The sequence below is a fragment of the Aquila chrysaetos genome, chromosome 20 (assembly GCF_900496995.4).
Source record: "Aquila chrysaetos chrysaetos chromosome 20, bAquChr1.4, whole genome shotgun sequence".
NCBI lineage: Eukaryota > Metazoa > Chordata > Aves > Accipitriformes > Accipitridae > Aquila > Aquila chrysaetos.
The window spans coordinates 16,291,167-16,309,104 of NC_044023.1; the positions used below are offsets into that span (position 1 = coordinate 16,291,167).

The 17,938-nt window shown below is 48.3% G+C and overlaps 1 protein-coding gene across 26 annotated transcripts in view; it reads right to left on the reverse strand.

Moving 5' to 3' along the window:
- The window catches only part of CADPS (calcium dependent secretion activator), a 222,736-nt gene that overhangs the window by 136,566 nt on the left and 68,232 nt on the right, over positions 1 to 17,938 (reverse strand). For all 26 annotated transcript variants that reach the window (XM_029996009.2, XM_029996006.2, XM_029996004.2 and 23 more), the window contains exons 4-5: positions 4,747 to 4,827; positions 467 to 703 (exon numbers count right to left, since the gene is read on the reverse strand). In XM_029996009.2, the coding sequence (XP_029851869.1) occupies positions 467 to 703; positions 4,747 to 4,827 (318 nt within the window). The remainder of the gene's footprint in view (positions 1 to 466; positions 704 to 4,746; positions 4,828 to 17,938) is intronic.

A 17,938-nucleotide genomic window follows, 5' to 3' on the forward strand; every position in this document is an offset into this window, starting at 1 on the left:
CCAGCCATTTTTAGCAATTCTCCAAAGAGGAAGCAAGGCTTGCAGGGAAATACAGTGACACCTCTAACTGGCAATAATTATACATCCTGACATTTATGGCGTTGCATTATTATAGTGGTTTCAGGGACAATACAGGCTCAGGGTTACTGGGGTACACTCAGTAACAAGCCGCATGGAGACGTCAGTTAATGATGCGGATTTCTGAGCCATTTGATATAGATATCAGCAGGAAGTGCCAGACAGTTTATCTCACATAGTTTGTTCTAACAAGATTTCCTGAAAGGACACAGTGTTTGACCACCGGCAAAGCTTCTGGTAACTCAGGGAGGAGCCATTCCTCATGGAGATCAGAAAGTGATTTCTACTGTCTTCTCTCCACCTAACTTAAGTTTGAACTGAGCAGAAGTTAGCTGCTGTGATTTTTACTCCCACGAACTCTGCACACTGTTGTGTGCATGAACCTTACCTCCAGCGAGAATGACAACACGACGTCTGACTTGGAAAGCTGGTTCTCGTTTTCTTCTCCCATGTCAATTATTGAGGTGTTGTGACTACGTTTCAGCTTCTGCAGCTTGAACTCAGAGCCTCCTTTAGACACAGGCATGCTCTCTAAGTTTGCCATCAGGAGATTGACAGACGACTTCAGCTCCTCAATATACATGTTTTCCATTTCTTTGGACACAAACTTCGGAAACTTGCGCTCCTTGGATTTGGAAACAAAAAACCAGAATCAATGGCTGTGACAATGAGCAACCACTTGTTGCACTGGGAAAATCCCCCAGGAGCATCTGCAGAGAGGTTTGCGAGCAGAGAACTCCCACAAACCAGATGACAAATTACAGCTTCCCCCCGTGTAATGTAGAAACATTATTGTTAGCTACCCATAGAATTACTGCTTGGTACTTATCCAAATTCACTGTTTCTTGCATGCACTTGCATCTCATTGGTTTTTCTATCTGCAAATGGACTTCTTCCTATACGTATGTATTCACAATTACAAACACTCTAGGCCAGATCTCAGCTGAACTTTGTGATTGATAGCAATTTACTAATGATGCAGAGGATGCTGACAGTAAGGGACTTGTTTTCCAGTCTCCCAAATGTGCCAGCTCTTTTTAAAACACTTTTGAGCTCCATTAGTTTTCTAGGTGTGAAAGAAGCCTAAGGAGGGAAAATCAGCAACGTGTGGGCAGGAATGGGTGGTCCCAACTGGAAGAAGGGGTAAACCACCTTTTCCAATACTTGGCAGGGCCTGTGTCTCCCTCCGACAAGCCAACCTTTCACTGTGAGACCCTCCAGTGCTGCTTGTTGTAAACAGGACACTTAAACATTAAAAACAAAGGTGACAGCGAGAGCAAAATGTGATGTTCCCCAACGTGCATTCTCAGCTTTGAACTGCTGCCCATGCTCCAGTTCTGTTATGATCACTGGTCTGAGCCCTACATCTTCTGGCAACTCTGCCCACGCCTCGAATCTGCTCAGGGTTAGAACGTCTCTCAGTGGGTTACAAGAGACTGTGCAAAGCGTACGACAGCAGGGCAGCATCTGCAGGCAGGGAACTTGAGGCTGACGTGCAAAGTATCCTAGTGGCAATTCATAATATTGTAAAAAGCAGTTCGTAAAATATATGCTAGAAAAGAAAACAAGGTCATGTTTCTTCTAGAAGACCGTCATCAGGCTGCTGAAAAAGTACTCCACTGCACTAATTTTTGCATCGGTCCTCAATAGCTTACCCATTACAAGCACAGCTCACAGCAGCACTCGCACCAAGCAGTTAAAATATAGTCTTCTGTTTCCAGTCTCAATCTTGGGAAGCAATTCCCTCATGTAAATTAGACCTGGCGTAAGATAAACTACCTAATCAGTCTGGTTTACTATCTATGCATTATATAAGTTGCAAGCCACTCCTAGGAAAAAAAAAACAACTGTTCTGTAGATTTTGAGAACTACTGCTGAAGCAATGATGTTCAAACATTATTGCTTTTTCACCCTGCTGCTATCCATCTCTCCAGGGACTGCAATTTTGGCACTTCCCCCACAAACCTCTTCAGAAGGAATGACCAGTCCAGCAGGCTGGAGCAGAGTAGGTCCAGCCCCAGTTGGACATACTGCTCCGGTGTCATCACAAGGTCTCATTTAGTTGCCCCTACATGTGCTCCTCCTTGCCCTTGAGGCCAAGGTGACTGGGTGGGGAGAAGAGCACCACAGGACAGCAGAGCACTTGCTACTGCAGAGAAAAATATACCTCTGCCTTGGCATCACTAAGCTCTCAGCTGTAATGCTGCTCCCATTTAGCTGCTGGAAAAGTACAACACGCAGAGCAAAAAGCCTGTCCAGATTCAGCTTTAAAACATCTGCTTGACTTTGAACGTGATCCTCAAGCTGGCTGGCTCCGAGGCTGGGCTTATGTGCTTTGATGGAGTCAGGCTCAGTGGGGGACCCTGCCTAACGCTGCACCGGCGCCGTGCTGAGCCGCACTCTCCTGGGCACACGAGGAGGTAAAAAGACCCAGAGCTGTGCCCTGGTATCCAGATGCAGGAAAGCTGGCGGGCACAGTGACTTGTTCAAGGTCAGACGACAGGTCAGACGAGGGCTTGCGGAGCCACCAGTTCTCCAACACCACAAACCCAGGTCCCGTTAGACTCCACAGCCTTTGTTGCCTCTGAAGTACAAATGTCCCAACGCGAATTTCTTAATTTATTATCAAGGCATTGATTTGCCTTTAGCATGGAATCTCCAAGACAGCCACCTCAGGGCTGGTTTCACGAGCACTGTAAGTCTCCCTGTGCAGCAAATCTGCATTAAAAGCTGCAAATTGGAGATAAAATTGGAAACGCTACCCTTTTGCTGAGCTGAATTGTGAACCTGCCCTACGCTAGAGGGAAAGCAGCCTTGCCTGGAAAGGAGGATACAGAGAAGGATTCAAAAGGTCATTTGGATATGCCTCCAAAAGATGGTATACATGGGTCTGAAAGAACAAGGTTTCTTGTAGGCAGGTGCTGGAAGGATCTGACATTCTGGAGAGAAGGCCTGCAGCAGTAATGTGAAGGAGATTAAATATCAATACCTGCCAACTGGATCACAGGTAAGTCACTTTTACTCTAAACCACCCTCCAAGCTGCACAGCTGGATTTTCAAGGTTGAATTCTGCACGGGAAATGTCAGGCTGTGTTGAGGACTTTCCCCTGACTGTCTCTCGCAGGGCCAGCAGTGGCATGGCTTGTTTTTAGCATCCTTGGGGGAGGAATAGAAATGGCAAATTCTCGTTTGCAAAAAATAATTCATGAAGCTGCAGCCTCTGCTGGCTGCTACTGAGCCATGCATATTGTTGTCCCACATGCCATAAAGAGAAAATGAAACAATGAAACTAGGCAATCTCAGCCTGGCACCCCAGTCCCTGGCTACCCATCTCAGAACTGGAGCAGCAGCGCTCTGCACAGGGGCTTACATTTTGCCGCAAATAAAAAATACTGTCGCTTTTCTTGACAATAAAATGGCAAAGGGCTAACTGCTGAACAAAGGAGCTGCAGTCGGTTTGCTGCTTTGCTGCGCCATCATTTGGCCACGTGGTCCTGGGCCACCTTACTGTTTTTGTCAGTGAAGTGGGGAAAAACAGAACCCACCTCCCCAAAGACGCAACGACTGTAGCTGTTTAACAGAAGCGTTAGTGAGGAGTAACTGCGCAGGCACTACCGGCACCCTTGCTAACTCCTGACCGTAAATGAATGTGCTCTGCTTTTCACACCCAGGGATATCAGTGTGGTTGCAAACAGCTCTGATACTAGCTTTCTCGTAAAAGCCCCCAATTTGGGCAGAGCTCAGTGCCAGGAGGACTGCTGCTGAAAGGCAGGTCCCTCGCCTGAGCTACGTCTCTCTGATTAGACCTTTTTATCTTCCTTCTAGTAATGGTTTCTTGATTATCAAGAACAGCCAGATAGATCGTTCCCAATGACTTCAGCCCTATTAGGGCTTTATCGGTGACTCAGAGCATCTGATTAGAGGCAAGGATAAAATCCTGGCCATACTAATGTCAACAGGATCCAGGGTTTCCGTCCATCTATGGTCCATTGGCGGCCACGTAAATCTGCACTGAGTGACAGTGTGATTTTCTCCTAGGGAGATGTCTCCTTACAGAAAGGTCTCTAGGGAGCTTAGCTGAGTGCTTGATTATGAAAACTGTTTGGAGGTCCCATGCCTGCCGTTCCAGGCGTCAGTGGTGTCCGCACGGCACGGCACAATGCTAGCCTGACTGCTCTCGTGCAAAGTGTGAACATGTTTGGGACAACACACCCGAAGCACCTTTACTGAGGCAGCATCTACCTATAGGCAGGGAACTGTGGCTCCCAGCAGCCCAGCGAATGGCACAAACCCCATTAGGGCAATTTCTGGCTCCTTTTTACATGCCATTGCCCACCTTATTGCCTAGCATAGAAGTTTGACAAAGAGGGCTCAGACATGCGCTTGCAGATCTAGCTGGAGCACTTCAGGACAGTATCTTCCCCACCGCTGAGGATTCGTATGGGATTTTGCAGGAGCCTAGCTCATCAGGACATTCCAAGAAATGCGCACCACAACAGCTTCATTTGTACTTGTTGTTTTGTTTGTAGTTAAAAATCTGCTAATTTTTAACTGGTGATTATTGGGAGAAGAAACCTGTGAGAGAAGGACAGGACCTTGGGGCTGCATCAAGCTACTTACGTGCTTCTCTATGAAGAGCTTATTAATACAGAAGACCTTTTTTTTTACCTTGGCAATTTGCTCTGCCATTTGAAGACGTCCATCTAACTCGCGTCTGATCTGTGCTGCTTGCTCATCTGGGTTGTCCAGCTGTATAAAAACAAAAGGCAAATCAAGATGAAAACTCAACCGATGCGGCGCCTTTACAAGCAGTTCAATTCTTCAGGCTGACCATCTGTATTACATTATCAGTAATAGCACAGAGGGAGCGGTGACAGGCCCAGCTCTGGGACAGAGCCCCCCCCCCAAAGGACACACACAACGGTCACCACCCCAAGACAGACGCGACCAGGGGACTGTGCAGACCCTGTTTTGATGCCTGCCCAGCTGCCTCCTGGGGCTGAGCATCCTCACCCCGAGGTCTTACACCCGCTTTGCCCTGTGAGCCAGTCTGTCAGCAAGCTTTGACGGTGACTATCTGAACCCCTGAAAAGTGGGGTGCCCTCCCCGCTATCACTTTGCTGGTGCTTGGGAAGCCATAGTCCCCCTGTGCTGGGGCAGGACACATGGCAGCTCCAGATCACCAAGCCCTGCTTGCCACCCAGAAAAAGACAGAAGGTGGCTCAGCAGAAATGCACAACAATAACATTTGCCTGTTTTCTTTCCCCTTTCCCCCATATTGCTGCATCCCTGTGCTACCACCCAATTCGTGCAATTGGATTTCCTGCAGCATTCAGCAGAGATTTTCTTTTTTTTTTTTTTTTTTTTTTTGCAACACACTACCCACAACCCTGTGGTTCAGTGTTTGGTGGCTGCCTGGCCCCGAAATGTCTTCTGAGGGTATAATGTTGTTTCTGTCAGTTAAGCAAGCAATTACAGCACACACGGAAGAGGCACGGGGACTGCTGTGAACAGTTTCCCATTGGCAGGACTGCGGGCAGATCTGTTATTTTTAGTGGGAATACACAGACATAAATTATAGAACAATAAAAAAGCACAAAATCAAACTAGCCCCCGAAGAAGTCGATAGCTGCTGTAATGAGGCAGCAATTTTATAGCTGCTTTCCAGACTCTAACCACTCTTTAGACTCCTTTGGGGTCATTTTGGCCACGGCACAAGGCTAGAAACATGCGGCAGCGGGGTGGTCACAGCACCGCTCCACCCATGAAGCCCAAAACCAAGCTCAGCCTGGTGCAAAACCTCACGGTTTTGGTTCACCTCCTCAAGCAAACGTGACTTGAGGTGGGAGGGCTGGCTCCTCCATCCAAATCCTGCCTTCATTTGCAAAGTATCAGCTCCTTCTGGCTACCAGCAAACGCAATTGCCACAAGCTACTGTAGGTCAGCTCTCCTGCCGACTGCTACGCATAAATGAGCTTTATTCGCTGGCGTGGGGTTGTGTTAACCACCTCTCTGGGTTTTATCCTCCTCTGGAGACAAACCACTTGACAAAAGAAAGGTTCGGCTGGTGCAGTGCAGTCTGGAAAGTTACAGCTGCAGCGACAACAAAACTTTCAATTCTCAGCCTGATGAACAATGAGCTCGTTTGTTAGCACTCCCTGGATGGGCTGAAATATGCCGCTTTCTCCCAGACCCACCGCTTTCCACGGCATCTTCTCGGTTGTCTGCCTGCGCATCCCGTGTCTCCCCTCTCTCACACATGCTCATGTAGCTCTGCGCGCGTGCAGGCGCGTATTTGCGTATTGCTTCCCCACCGATGATTTTCCAGAGACCCGACATTCATTACGGCTGAGATTGAGGGAAAGTCTGGGTTTGATTAGTTTTTGAAAGCCTCCGCTACTGATTCAATTCAAGCAGGAAAACTACAAAGTGTCCTGACCGTGATCCAAATCCACTGAAGTTTCAGTGATCTCTGCTGTGGCCACCCAGGTTTCGTTCACACCAGGCGCACCACATAACCTGCTGCCTTCACCTTTATATTCCTGATCCCAAACCAGTACAGAGCCGTGGACCACCAACACCTTTTGGGATCAGCTGCCCTCATTAATTTCTCCATGAACAAATGCATCACACAACTGACCTCCACCAATGTGCGAGCATCTCTCAGAGCTGCTTCATTAAGGGTAGGGAATGTACAGTCCCAGATTTCCATTTTATTGCAACTCTGAAAGAGGGGGCATTATTTGAATTAAATCCGAGCTACAGTAATTGAGGTTAATCACATGCTACCCAAAATAACTCATGTGCTAAATTTAGAAATCAAGGATGCTGCTCTGGAGGAGAGCTGTTTTTGCGATATGATAATGAGCCAGCAAACTGCCTTACACTTTCTGCACTATCTTGATTTTGCAGATGTTTTCCAGTGAGGCTACAGGTGTCAAAAACCACGTCAAGGAAATATCTGACTGCAGAAGATTATTTTTCTTAGGAGGCAACAAGCACCCTTGGCAGCCTCCTTGGTTGCGGTCAGTGGGTGAGATACTCCTTTTCAGGGCTATATACTGCTCTGCTTCCCAAGGTTAATTAGTGATGACAAGCCAGGTAACCTGGTATTTAAAGGAAACAAAAAAATCTTTCCAGGCCTTATTTTCAAAGACTGCATGATAGCTCCATGGTAAGACCTGATCTTTAGGAAAGCAATCACTGCTGTGGCCAGCAGAACAGTTTCTTCTTGCTATCTACAGAACAGTACTAACGAGGCAGCCCCTGCCTGCAGTCCCGGCGTGTCCTCCTGGCACGTTCCAGCAGACCTCTTGTGCCTAAGAGCAGCAGCCCAACAGCTCAGCCACTTACTGCTCCCGAGCTTGGGAAGGGCACCTGCTGCCGTCAGAGCAAGCCGAGTACATTTTACACAGTCATAACACTATATAGGGCCATTAAGAGAGTCATGCTGGTGCCCATAAAATATACTTTGCTTGTGAAATAAAGCAAGAGGCAAACGTAAGGCATGCTACCTAAGCAAGACCAAACATCCAAGTAAGGCAACACAGATCCTAATATCGTTAAAACTCAATTTCTTAACTAGAGAATCAGATATTTATTTTCTGCCGTATGCATGCCCACTTTATATTCAAATACTTGACAGCCAAATATATAAATGATTTACAAAGTCAAAGAGAAATTGAATTAGTTTTGTTCTGCATTATGACTATGTTATGGGTGTGCTATGAATAAAGCAAAGATATAAATCATAAGGTTGCCCCAGTCAATTAAATGTGAAAAGTATTATAAATTTCAGTATATATATGATTTGTCATATGCACTGGGCTTTTCTTCAGCAGCATGCCACAAATATATGACGTATATAATTTGCAATTCTCAACTGATCATTACCCAACTGCCTGCTGGTAAATTAGATGTTTTCATATGTCTACCCGCATACGACATTAGTTCTCTCTGCTTGCCCTGCAGAGATTATCTACGTTGGTGTAACAATTGCTAAAGTAAAAGAATACAAATTTTTAAAATTATGTATATCAGATTCTGAGTGGAGCCCCAAACTGACTAGCATGGCAGCCAGCCCGTCGCTGAAGGCATTGCAGGACATGTGCCTACTTTAACCCCTGGAGACCATTCAACTGCAAGAAGAAGATCTTGCAGAAGACAGGGGTTTTTTATGTATAAACTGCTAATAAGGAATAATTTTTAATGGGCACTAGTAAATGAAAGAAAGAGGTTAAAAATGTTCATCACGCAAGTTTGACAGTTTTAATCACTAGTAAGAACCAGTTGCTGGTCTGCAGAAGCAACCCTTTGCTTCCACAAGCCTGAAAAAAATTCACTGCAAGACTTGTCGTCATGTTATCCCAGAGGGATGGAAGACAATCTCTCTACACCTTTGAAAGGCAGAAGCAGAGGCAAACCAACCAACCTAATTAAGTCATAAGATCTTCAACGAGATGCATAGGCACCTACCAAATCCACGCCTAAACTATTTGGTTGGTGTGTCAGACACTCCCACCCTATTGCCCAACCTGAGCTTTGTAGTATTTAAAGCCAGGAGCCCAGGCTCACCTCCACTCACCCTGGGAAACACCGGAGGCAGTTCAAGGACATGAACAGCGTTAAGGGACACTTTAAATTCCTGGGTTTTTGCAGTCAAAGTGTTATATATTTAAAGCTCCAGCTTCAGTTTATCACAGCTTAAAGCCAAACCATTTACAATCACAGCCCCAGCTCCAAATGTGATGCTGGGGCGGTGCAGGCTGCCCTCCTCTTCCCTTCTTCGTTAGCCCCAAAGCAGTTTTGCTCAGATTAACACCTCAGACCAACCCACCTGCCTGGGGACCGAGCAGGGTACGGCCCTCGTGCCACCGGCCGCAGTGAGAGGGCTGCAGCTGGGGCTAACCCGCCCAGCCTGGGGACGATGCCGGTGGCACAAGCGACACGCCGTACACAGCACTCAGCCGGTCGGTAAGAGAAGAGTGGATCTGGATGTGCCACCGAACACTTATTGATGGGGTACGCTCCCAAAAGACATGCGTGAGTTAAACACGATGTGGATCTATATCCAGGCTCCGAGCTCAGCACTGTTGGAAATAACGTTGTTGTAAGCTACGAGGGTTTATAATGAAATAATGTTGTTGTAAGCTACAAGGATTTATAATGACAGGATGCAGCATAGAGATACAACCTTCAATGATCAGCGTAGCACTTATGCAACATGCCGTGGACATGACAGGTATTGTCAGTATAATTGTCATCAGCCCCAGCCAGAAACCACTGGGACCATTTAACAGTTTAATCCCTCCCTGACAGTCACTGCTAATGCTGATCCCCGCTTCCCAGCAAGGGCAGCAAGTGTCACAACATCCCCATTTCTGAAGCGTAACTGAGGCTTGTCTGAAAGTATCTCCCCTCCCTTTGAGAAAGGTTACAACGTGGTGGTGAATCCAGCTGCGCTCCTGCAGAGGACAAGCCATTTGCAACAGGGTTCTGGAAAACCACATTTTAAATGCTCTGGCAATGCGAACGCTGAGCTGCAGCAACCTGCTTTGTGCTGCATCGGGAACGGAAACAAAGCTGGCTCTGCACCTTCTGGAAATGAAAGCGTTTAGTCCAGGTCTCCATGAAATCCACAGCCACCGCCTGTGCCGGTTTTCCGCCGCGGCAGTGTCGGCACCGGGGGACGGGCGATCCCTCCTGCACAGCCGAAGGCAGGCGCAGACGGGCTGCTACTGAGCAGGGACCACCCTGGCTGGGGGCACTGTCAGCGGTCTCCAACATTAATTTTCTCCATCCCTGTGTCCAGCACACCACCACGCAGCTGGGGGGGTCTGAAAATCCCACTTCGTGAATTGTTTTCCCTGGGTGGAGGACAACGACAAAAGCCGTGACCCACTCATGTCCTTCCTAAGCCTGGCTTAAGTCCTCCCAAAATGATTAACGCAGCCAATACCTGTGTTATGTACCGTTACAAATGCCAAAAGCCTCAAAGAGAAAGTTTCAAGGCACTCATCCTTTGACATGCTGGGAGCTCTATGGCTCAGCAAATAGTTGATTAAGTATTTCAAAGCAAACATGCTGCATGTGAAGGCTGAACAAGATCACAATATGGGTGACAATTTTGCAGCTTTGATGTAGGGCTTTAGGAGAGATCTTTGTCTCATAAAAGGTAGTTTCGCTTTGTGATGCACAGTGAGAGAAAATACTAAAAAATTCATAAGCCCCCATCAATTAATAATTAATCTATTAGTCCAGGAGTACTCACAACTCATGGCATCTGGCACCATGTTGTGCTCCAGCTGAAAGAAGCACGTGGCCCCCAAAGTGACTCATTGCAGGGGAAGCCCTTGGTTTCATATTGGAAAACCACTGCTCTAGGAGATAAAGTGATGTGAGACAGGACAGAATGGCACCATGAACTGCACACGGTTTCCTGAGACACATTCCATTCCACTGTCACGGATTGATCCGTAGCATCCTTTCCCCACTAACAGCAAATACTCTTCTCTGCGAGTGGCAAAGGGCAGAGCAAGGCAGGCAGCCCAGCGCTCGAGGCCCCGACCTCTGCCCACATGTCTGAAGCAGAAATCAGAGGAGGATCTGAACATCCCTCCCTCGACCGCAGGTGGGATGCCGACCTCTCTTTTGAATTGGGAACGCGAACGATGCTAAGCTGCCTCGGTAGGGAAAGTCGCTAATGCCCTAGGCAACATGCTAATCCCCCGAGCAGCAAATTGCAACCCATGGACCACTGGCTGCCTTGGGATCCGAAATGGGAGCAAGGAAGAGGAAGCAAGGACAGCTTCCCTGTGTTACACACCTCCCCGTGTCAGCCAAACCGGCAGCATCAGCACAGCCCGACCATGGATTCAGCAATTGTCATTCATGCGGTTCGAGAGAGGATTTTGGAAGGGCTGGAGGGAACGAGCGGGACACGTCCTCTCCATCAGCTCTCCAGATTGCAATGCTGTACGGTCCCCATGCATCCCAGGAGGACCGCTCTCCCGGTGCCACTGCACGACAGGCATGCTCCAGGCCACCTCTCTTCTGGCCAGTCAGACTTCCCCAAATCAGTCTTTTGGGCTCAGAGTCATGCAGAATATTTCTAGCACAACGTAAAATTCCCCTTAATTCAAGGAATTACAATCTGCACCTATTACTTCACCAAAATTTTCTTTTTCCCTCCCATCAGCCCCAGCTCCTCACACAGCCCCAGGGCACCAGCATCCCAAAAGGTGACAAACCCGCTCTCCTGGAGAAGAGCCCACACCATTTTGCTCCTGCGTAGGTAAAATCAGCCCTGCTGCAGGAATTCAATCGCTTCCAACTGCGGCTGCACATTGTCAGTTGTTTGCTGTGGATGGGTGCCCGCTCCTGTTATCGTGGCAAGCTCCTGTGTTATCTAATGAGCCACTGCTGCCAAGAGAGAGCAGTCAGGGGGTCCTGGGGGGGGGTGATTTAAAACAGCAGGAAGGACTTGGATAATTCAGTAAGGGCTGATGCTTCCCTCTAAGAGAAATCTTATTTCACGGTTCACAAACTGTAGGGTTGTGCTAGACCCGTCAGTGAAAATATTCCCCAGGATGTACAGTGGCCCTTCCTTGCCCGAGCGCTGAATCTTATAACACTGCAATAAATCTCAGTGCTTCAACGGCTCTCGCCCATCACATCTGCCAGCAGATGCTGGGACTGCGCCTGCTTCACCAGGTGAGGTCAAAAGATCCACCCTCGTATTAACTCCAGTCTAAACGCTGCCTTTGGGATAGCTGTTTATCCCACAAGCTGAGCTGGTTTCCAACGTACTTCAGAGGAGCACTGGTGGCACGTGCGGGCAGAGGTTTCTCATGCCCTCCTTACTGCCAGCAGCAGCACCCTTGGGTTCCCACTGCTCGTCTGCAGAGCGCTGATGAATCAACCAGCACGTGCCAGTGGCATGGCAAGGGCAGGCACAGATCCTGTGTAGGAGAAGCGGACATCCTCCCGTGCCATCCCAGTTACCGACCTGCCTACCACCATACCCCCTTGCAGCTTTGCAAGGCTGTGCCGTGGGGCTGAGGAAAGCTGAGACAAGCAAATGCAGCACGCGGCTTTCCAGCAGGTTGTGCAAAGATACCTCCAGATTTATGCGTAATGATAAATCAAAGTAAATGAAAAACCAGATTCAGCAAAACGGGAAGGAGAAGAAAAAGCGCTGCCTGCCTTTGCAAATGTTTTGCAAGCTGTTAAGAAAAGGGATGGCGGAACACTTCCACTCGAAAGGCATGTCCTTTCCATCTGTGGCCAAAGAACTTCTGAACCCTGCAAATCCCTCTGCAAGATCATCCGTGCGGGGTGTACAACACTGAAAGGGCTTAAAAACTAAGCTGTCCAGAGGCTCTGACCTCTGAGCATGCCTTAATACCCTCCTTCTTATGGCATTGCATAAGGATGCTTGAAGGCATGTGGGCAGCATACGCTGAGCTATGGCACCACGAAAGAAACTGGAACTCTGGCTGATTGACGCAACCCGAGGTAGATCACTACATTTAGCTTGCTTGTGTTTCCTTACAGCTTATCATATGCTGAATTTCACATCAGTTAACAGGAAGAGAATCACCTGAATTTCCTACACAAGACAACAAACTACTATGCAGTTCCAAGTAATTTCTACAGCTAGAATTAGCTGCAATTAACTCATCCCAATCATCATGGAAGGAAGATCTACATATCCTCAAATGCTCATCTTTTGATTAAAAGCTTAATGGTAGATACACTTGTCACGTAACTCAGAATGGGCTTTGGCCTTTGGAGGTAAAGCAACTTGCATGAGGACCTCGTCCAGCAAAGCTGCAGTACCTTGACACTCAGCAGGATTTAAGGTGACGGAATAAGACTTGGGAACATCTCCAGTGGTAACTATGCAATGGCCAGGGCTGGGACAAGGCTTTTGCACAGGAACTCATGCCACCTTTAAAAGTTTCCCCCTCTGCGCTGAAATGTGCTTGGGGCCAGGGTCTCAATTCCTGTTGATTCAAGCAGAGAACTCAGATTTTTCTTGCTCCTTCATCACCATATTGAAGGATTTTCGACTGACCTCCACAGCTGCGGCACCTGAAAGCCTTCCACAAACACAAGGCGGCACCTTCTGATGGGCTTCACAGAGTCACAGCGTATTTACACATTTCAAGTCAAAACCTCCACTTGCTGGTGCTTGGCAGAGGTGGGTATTTGGGGACAAGAAGGTGTCCTGAGGGGACAGGACAGGACTGCTCCTGTAGGGACAAGTCCTTTTGAACCGGAGGCGTTGGGTTCCCTGGCTGTGCCGTGCAGCCCTCCCCACGGAGGTCTTTGTGTAGCTGGCTCCCCGGCCGAGCAAGCTTCATTCCCAGCTCTGATGACAGCTCGGGGATCAGGCCTGAGCCGTGAATTTAAAATTCCCTAGCTGGCCTCCTTGTTGACACAAAATCAGATATCCTTCAGGGGCTGAGACCAGGTGGTGAAACAAAGACTCAAGTTCCTCTGCTGCAACCAGCATCGTGCTTGGTAGAGATGATGATACAGGTGAACATGTAGATAACAGAAGCTACAGATCATCATGTGAATGATGATCACTTCTATTCATTAAAAATAGCTAACAAAACTGAAAGAAAAACCATATTCAGAGAGAAACCTGCCTGCCACAGAGATGTAGCTTGAAATTGGATGGCTCTTCTCCAAAATAAATACTCGTGGTATGTCAGTGCATACTTTGGAGTTTGAACTGCAACACTGGTTCTTGCAGTAGCATGATGATAGATGCTTTTCTGCAGAAGCTCTCAGTGAAGAACCAGCAAAGCAGAGACTTTGGCTGTGAAGAGCAAGGCTTTGGTTCCCTTTTATGCTAAACAACCGGCTATCAGCAGAAAAGGAAGAGAGGGAGCGTAGAGGGAAGGTTACAGCTCCCAGTTTTTCAAGGACTAAGATAGCAAAAATTGCAGTGCTGCCTGTTACAGTTCATTTTGGTATGCGTGAAGTTTAGATTTATCACAGCCAGAGACCTAAAGAGACTGTTCTCCTGAACAAGGCTGATGTCTTTCACACTGGTTTGATGCAGCAAACTTTCTCGTGAGGTCAGGGAGAAAGCAGTTAGGAGAATTAAGCCTCTAGGCAGCAAATCCTCAGCGTGCAAAGAGGTTGCTACATGTTTTCAGCAGACGGCATCCTAAGGGAGCTGAAGTTGCTGGTCCCACCCGTTACTAGGACCACACTTCTCCAGAAATCTCTGTATAGGTTGCCATTCGACCCCCTTCCTACAGCAATGGAGAACTGGAAGGGAACTGCCCTTAGCAGATGCAGCTATTTTCAGGCCCTCTGAGTTGCACCTAACATCCCACTAATTGGTATCAATTTATCAAAAACCAGAGCAGAAACATCACATCTATAAGTCCCTTTGGTCAATACATAACAACAACAACAATTATTAATGATTAATAAGCAATCATTATTATTACACTAAATTACTATATTATGCTAATTAAAAGGTCAATTCCTTGCCTTTCTTAGAACAGTGCCCTGACAGTTGTGCTCTGAGTCATTGAAAGGTTTCGGAGAAATTTGCCTTGGGGGGAATTTCCTGGGTTTAAACGGAAGCAATACGCTTAGCCATACCAATCCTATCTAATTTATCGCTGCATTTCGGAAAAGCCACTTCTTTTTAAAATATTAGCATTCAACAATGTGAAAAAACCCCACAAGGAATAGGGATTGGAATCCTAGCTCCACTAATTGGGAGCATCCGCCACCTCTTTTACAGCCTGATCCCCTCCAACAGGACCTATTCTGCCCCTGAAGAACCAGTGGCACAAAATGGATGTATGGCACCTCTGAGAAGGGCCACGTGGAGTCGCAAGCTGTCGTGTGGGATTTAATCCTGCACAATACCCTTGCAAGATGCTCTGGCACCTGCATTAAGATCAAGGATGTGAGAAGAATTGAAGCAGACACAGAAAAGCAGTGGGAGACATAGCTATGAAGAAACAAACAGAGGGAGCAAAAACGTGACGCTTTTAAAAGCAGCTAGTCCGTAAGGTGAGAGAAGGAGGAGTTCAGTACAAGGTACCACGCAGGGGAAGATCTTAGCAGATGGGGCAAGTCTTCCCATGGGTTACGCCGTCCTCATTACTTTACTGGTGAGGACGGTCAGCCTAGCAAGCCATCTACGCAACATGGAAAATGCTGTTATGTGTCCATATAAAATGTAAGATAAATAATTTATGTGTACAGATACTATAACAACTACAGAAGAAGATGCTTCAGCTGGAAGCAGCAGCTCCTGCACCAGCTTTACTCTAACTAGCTCAAACCACGGCAGCTGTGAAGCTGGGACACAGACCGGGCATTGCACCGTCCCACCCTGAATCCGGGCTCGGCGCGTGCCTGGCTGACCTCCGACAGCCCTCCCACCGGCTGGGCGAGCCGTGCCGATGCTCACCGGCATTGCCCGGGCTGCGGGTGCACCCCGAAGGACAGGGCACTGCTCCCTGGGGAGATACACCCCAACAGCAACTCCTCACCGCGGTCCAGACGGTGCTTTGCGCTTCCCTCCTTTCCTGCCGTCGGAGGCTGCCGCCCCAGCTAGAGGCTGCCGCCGTAGGCTGGCACGTCGCGGGTTTTTTAGGCACCGATGAACCTGTGTGCTAGACAAGGCTCCCAGGCAGCTCCGCAGAACAGCCTCGTGGCAGATGCTGCCGGGGACCTGCCCTCGGAGCTGCCGGGAGAGGCACTCCTCTGCCTCCCTGCCCCGCGGAGCCTCGCTCAGGGCATCTGCGGACGCAGCAGCCGCAGCTGCGAGCCAGGCAGATACAAAGCTGAGATGTTCCGTCTTTTACCCTTCGCTACATAAACCCTCCAGGAGACCCGCCAGGACAAATATTTGTATCTGCTGGGCACAAACCGCACACAGCCCTGCCCGGGCAGGGGAGTATGGGCAGCGGGCATCCCCCTACAAGAACAGGGATGGGCTTTTGGGATCCGGGGCTTCAAAGTCCCTGAAAACGGTACAGTTTAAAATTCCTCCTAGGCTACGAGCCGTCACCTTCCACATCTCATATTGATCAGGAGTGCGGCAATAATACATACATGCAGTGTCACGAGTGTTGAGTCTTCACCATGTTATCGCGCTGAGGACAATAAACATTTTCTTTTCTTCTTGTCGGGGAGCCAAATGAATCCTAACGGCTTTCCCGACCATAACACACAGACAGCGCTGGCTACAGACCTCTATTTCTAACACATCAGCTGTAAAAGACAACAGCCTTTAGATAAGAGAGCACCGAGGCTTTGGGGGCTCCCGCCAGACCCAGTGCACAGCAGCGAGAACAATTACTTTTTTCCAGAACGTGTATCACACGTAATAGAAAATATTAACTCACGTTACAAATATTTATAAAAAGTCAGACATAATGAAGCAATTTGCAATTGAAAATTAACAATCTAAACATTCAGTGTAGACAGACAGCATTAAATATAACTGCAGTTAATGTGAGCTGATTTAAATAGAGATAATACAGCAGCAACAGAAAAAGGCAGTCAATCACATCCCCTGTCATTAACATCCTTCTCCATGTGGAATATTATTATATGAAGCTTTCGAGCTGCTCTGCTCTCCCGGCGGGTGCAGGAGAGCCGTTTGCTGCAGCCTGCTCTGGCTGGAGCGGAGGGATGAGGCGTCCGTCTGCCCACCACCATCCGTCCGTCCATCACCGTCCGTCCGTCCATCACCACCCGCCTGCGGCTGCACAGGCCAGCCTGCACACCTCAGCCCCAGACAGTGATCACCACGAGATGGCGAATGGAGTCAGCTTGCTATCGAGCATTTTACGACACTGTCTGCCACCCCACACAGCTCGCTCTTTGCAGACGCTGTGTGTGACATGCACCCCAACATCTTGCCTACGGGGGGACCAAGGCAGAAAAGAGTCCGGTGCCACCCTGCGGGTCTTGCACTGTGTTCATAAAAGCACCGCTAGCTTTTCTCCAGTCGCCCTCCAGGCTTCACCCACTGCCTCTTAATTATCTTTCCCTAGAGCTCGGATGGAGCCTCCAGGCAGAGCCTTTCCATCCCCATAGGGTGGAGAGCTGTTTTTCACACCGTTTCACTAATTATTCTTTGTATTTAAGGCCAAACAAAACACTAGTTGCCCAACATCTTCATCCCAACCCAGGCTAGACTACCTCAGCTTTGGCACGTGCCAGGATGAAACACAGCTGGAGAAGAGGGAGAAGCACCCACCACCCGTGAACGCCGGAGGGGCAGCCCACCCCAGGAGGGCAGGCAAGGACAGGGCTGGGATATGCCGGAGGAGATGGCACAGTCCTCCGCAGCAGAGTTCCATGAACAAAAGATGACTGATTTCAGGATGGGACGTGGGATGGGTGGTGGGTCAAGCCTCACTGTACCTGTATGGGAACTCTTCCAGACAGCTCCTCTGCAAGGAGCACTCTGATCTCCTGCTTTTTGAGGAAATACGGTTTATTTCGAACTACATTCAGCAAGGCGTGACCTCTTTCCTTTGAAATTGTTACCAGGGCAGGAGGCTTTTGCTTACAGAGTTAGGGAAAATATATTGGACACTCTGAGAGTACGGCATTATAGTCTCTGCTATTGTTAAGGTCTCTTGGTGCTTTCTGAATGGCAGCGCATTGCAAAAATAAGGTGATAACCTGCTCTCTGATCCCATTTCATCTGTATTCTACCCTCAGTCTTCCCTTTAAGCTCCCACTGAGGGCAACGCACTTCATATGCAGGAAGGACATGCAAGATTGTAGTGCAGAATATGCAGCTGGAATCCAGATGTGAGCCAGAGTGCAACCGTGACTGCAGGTCCACGGCGTCGGT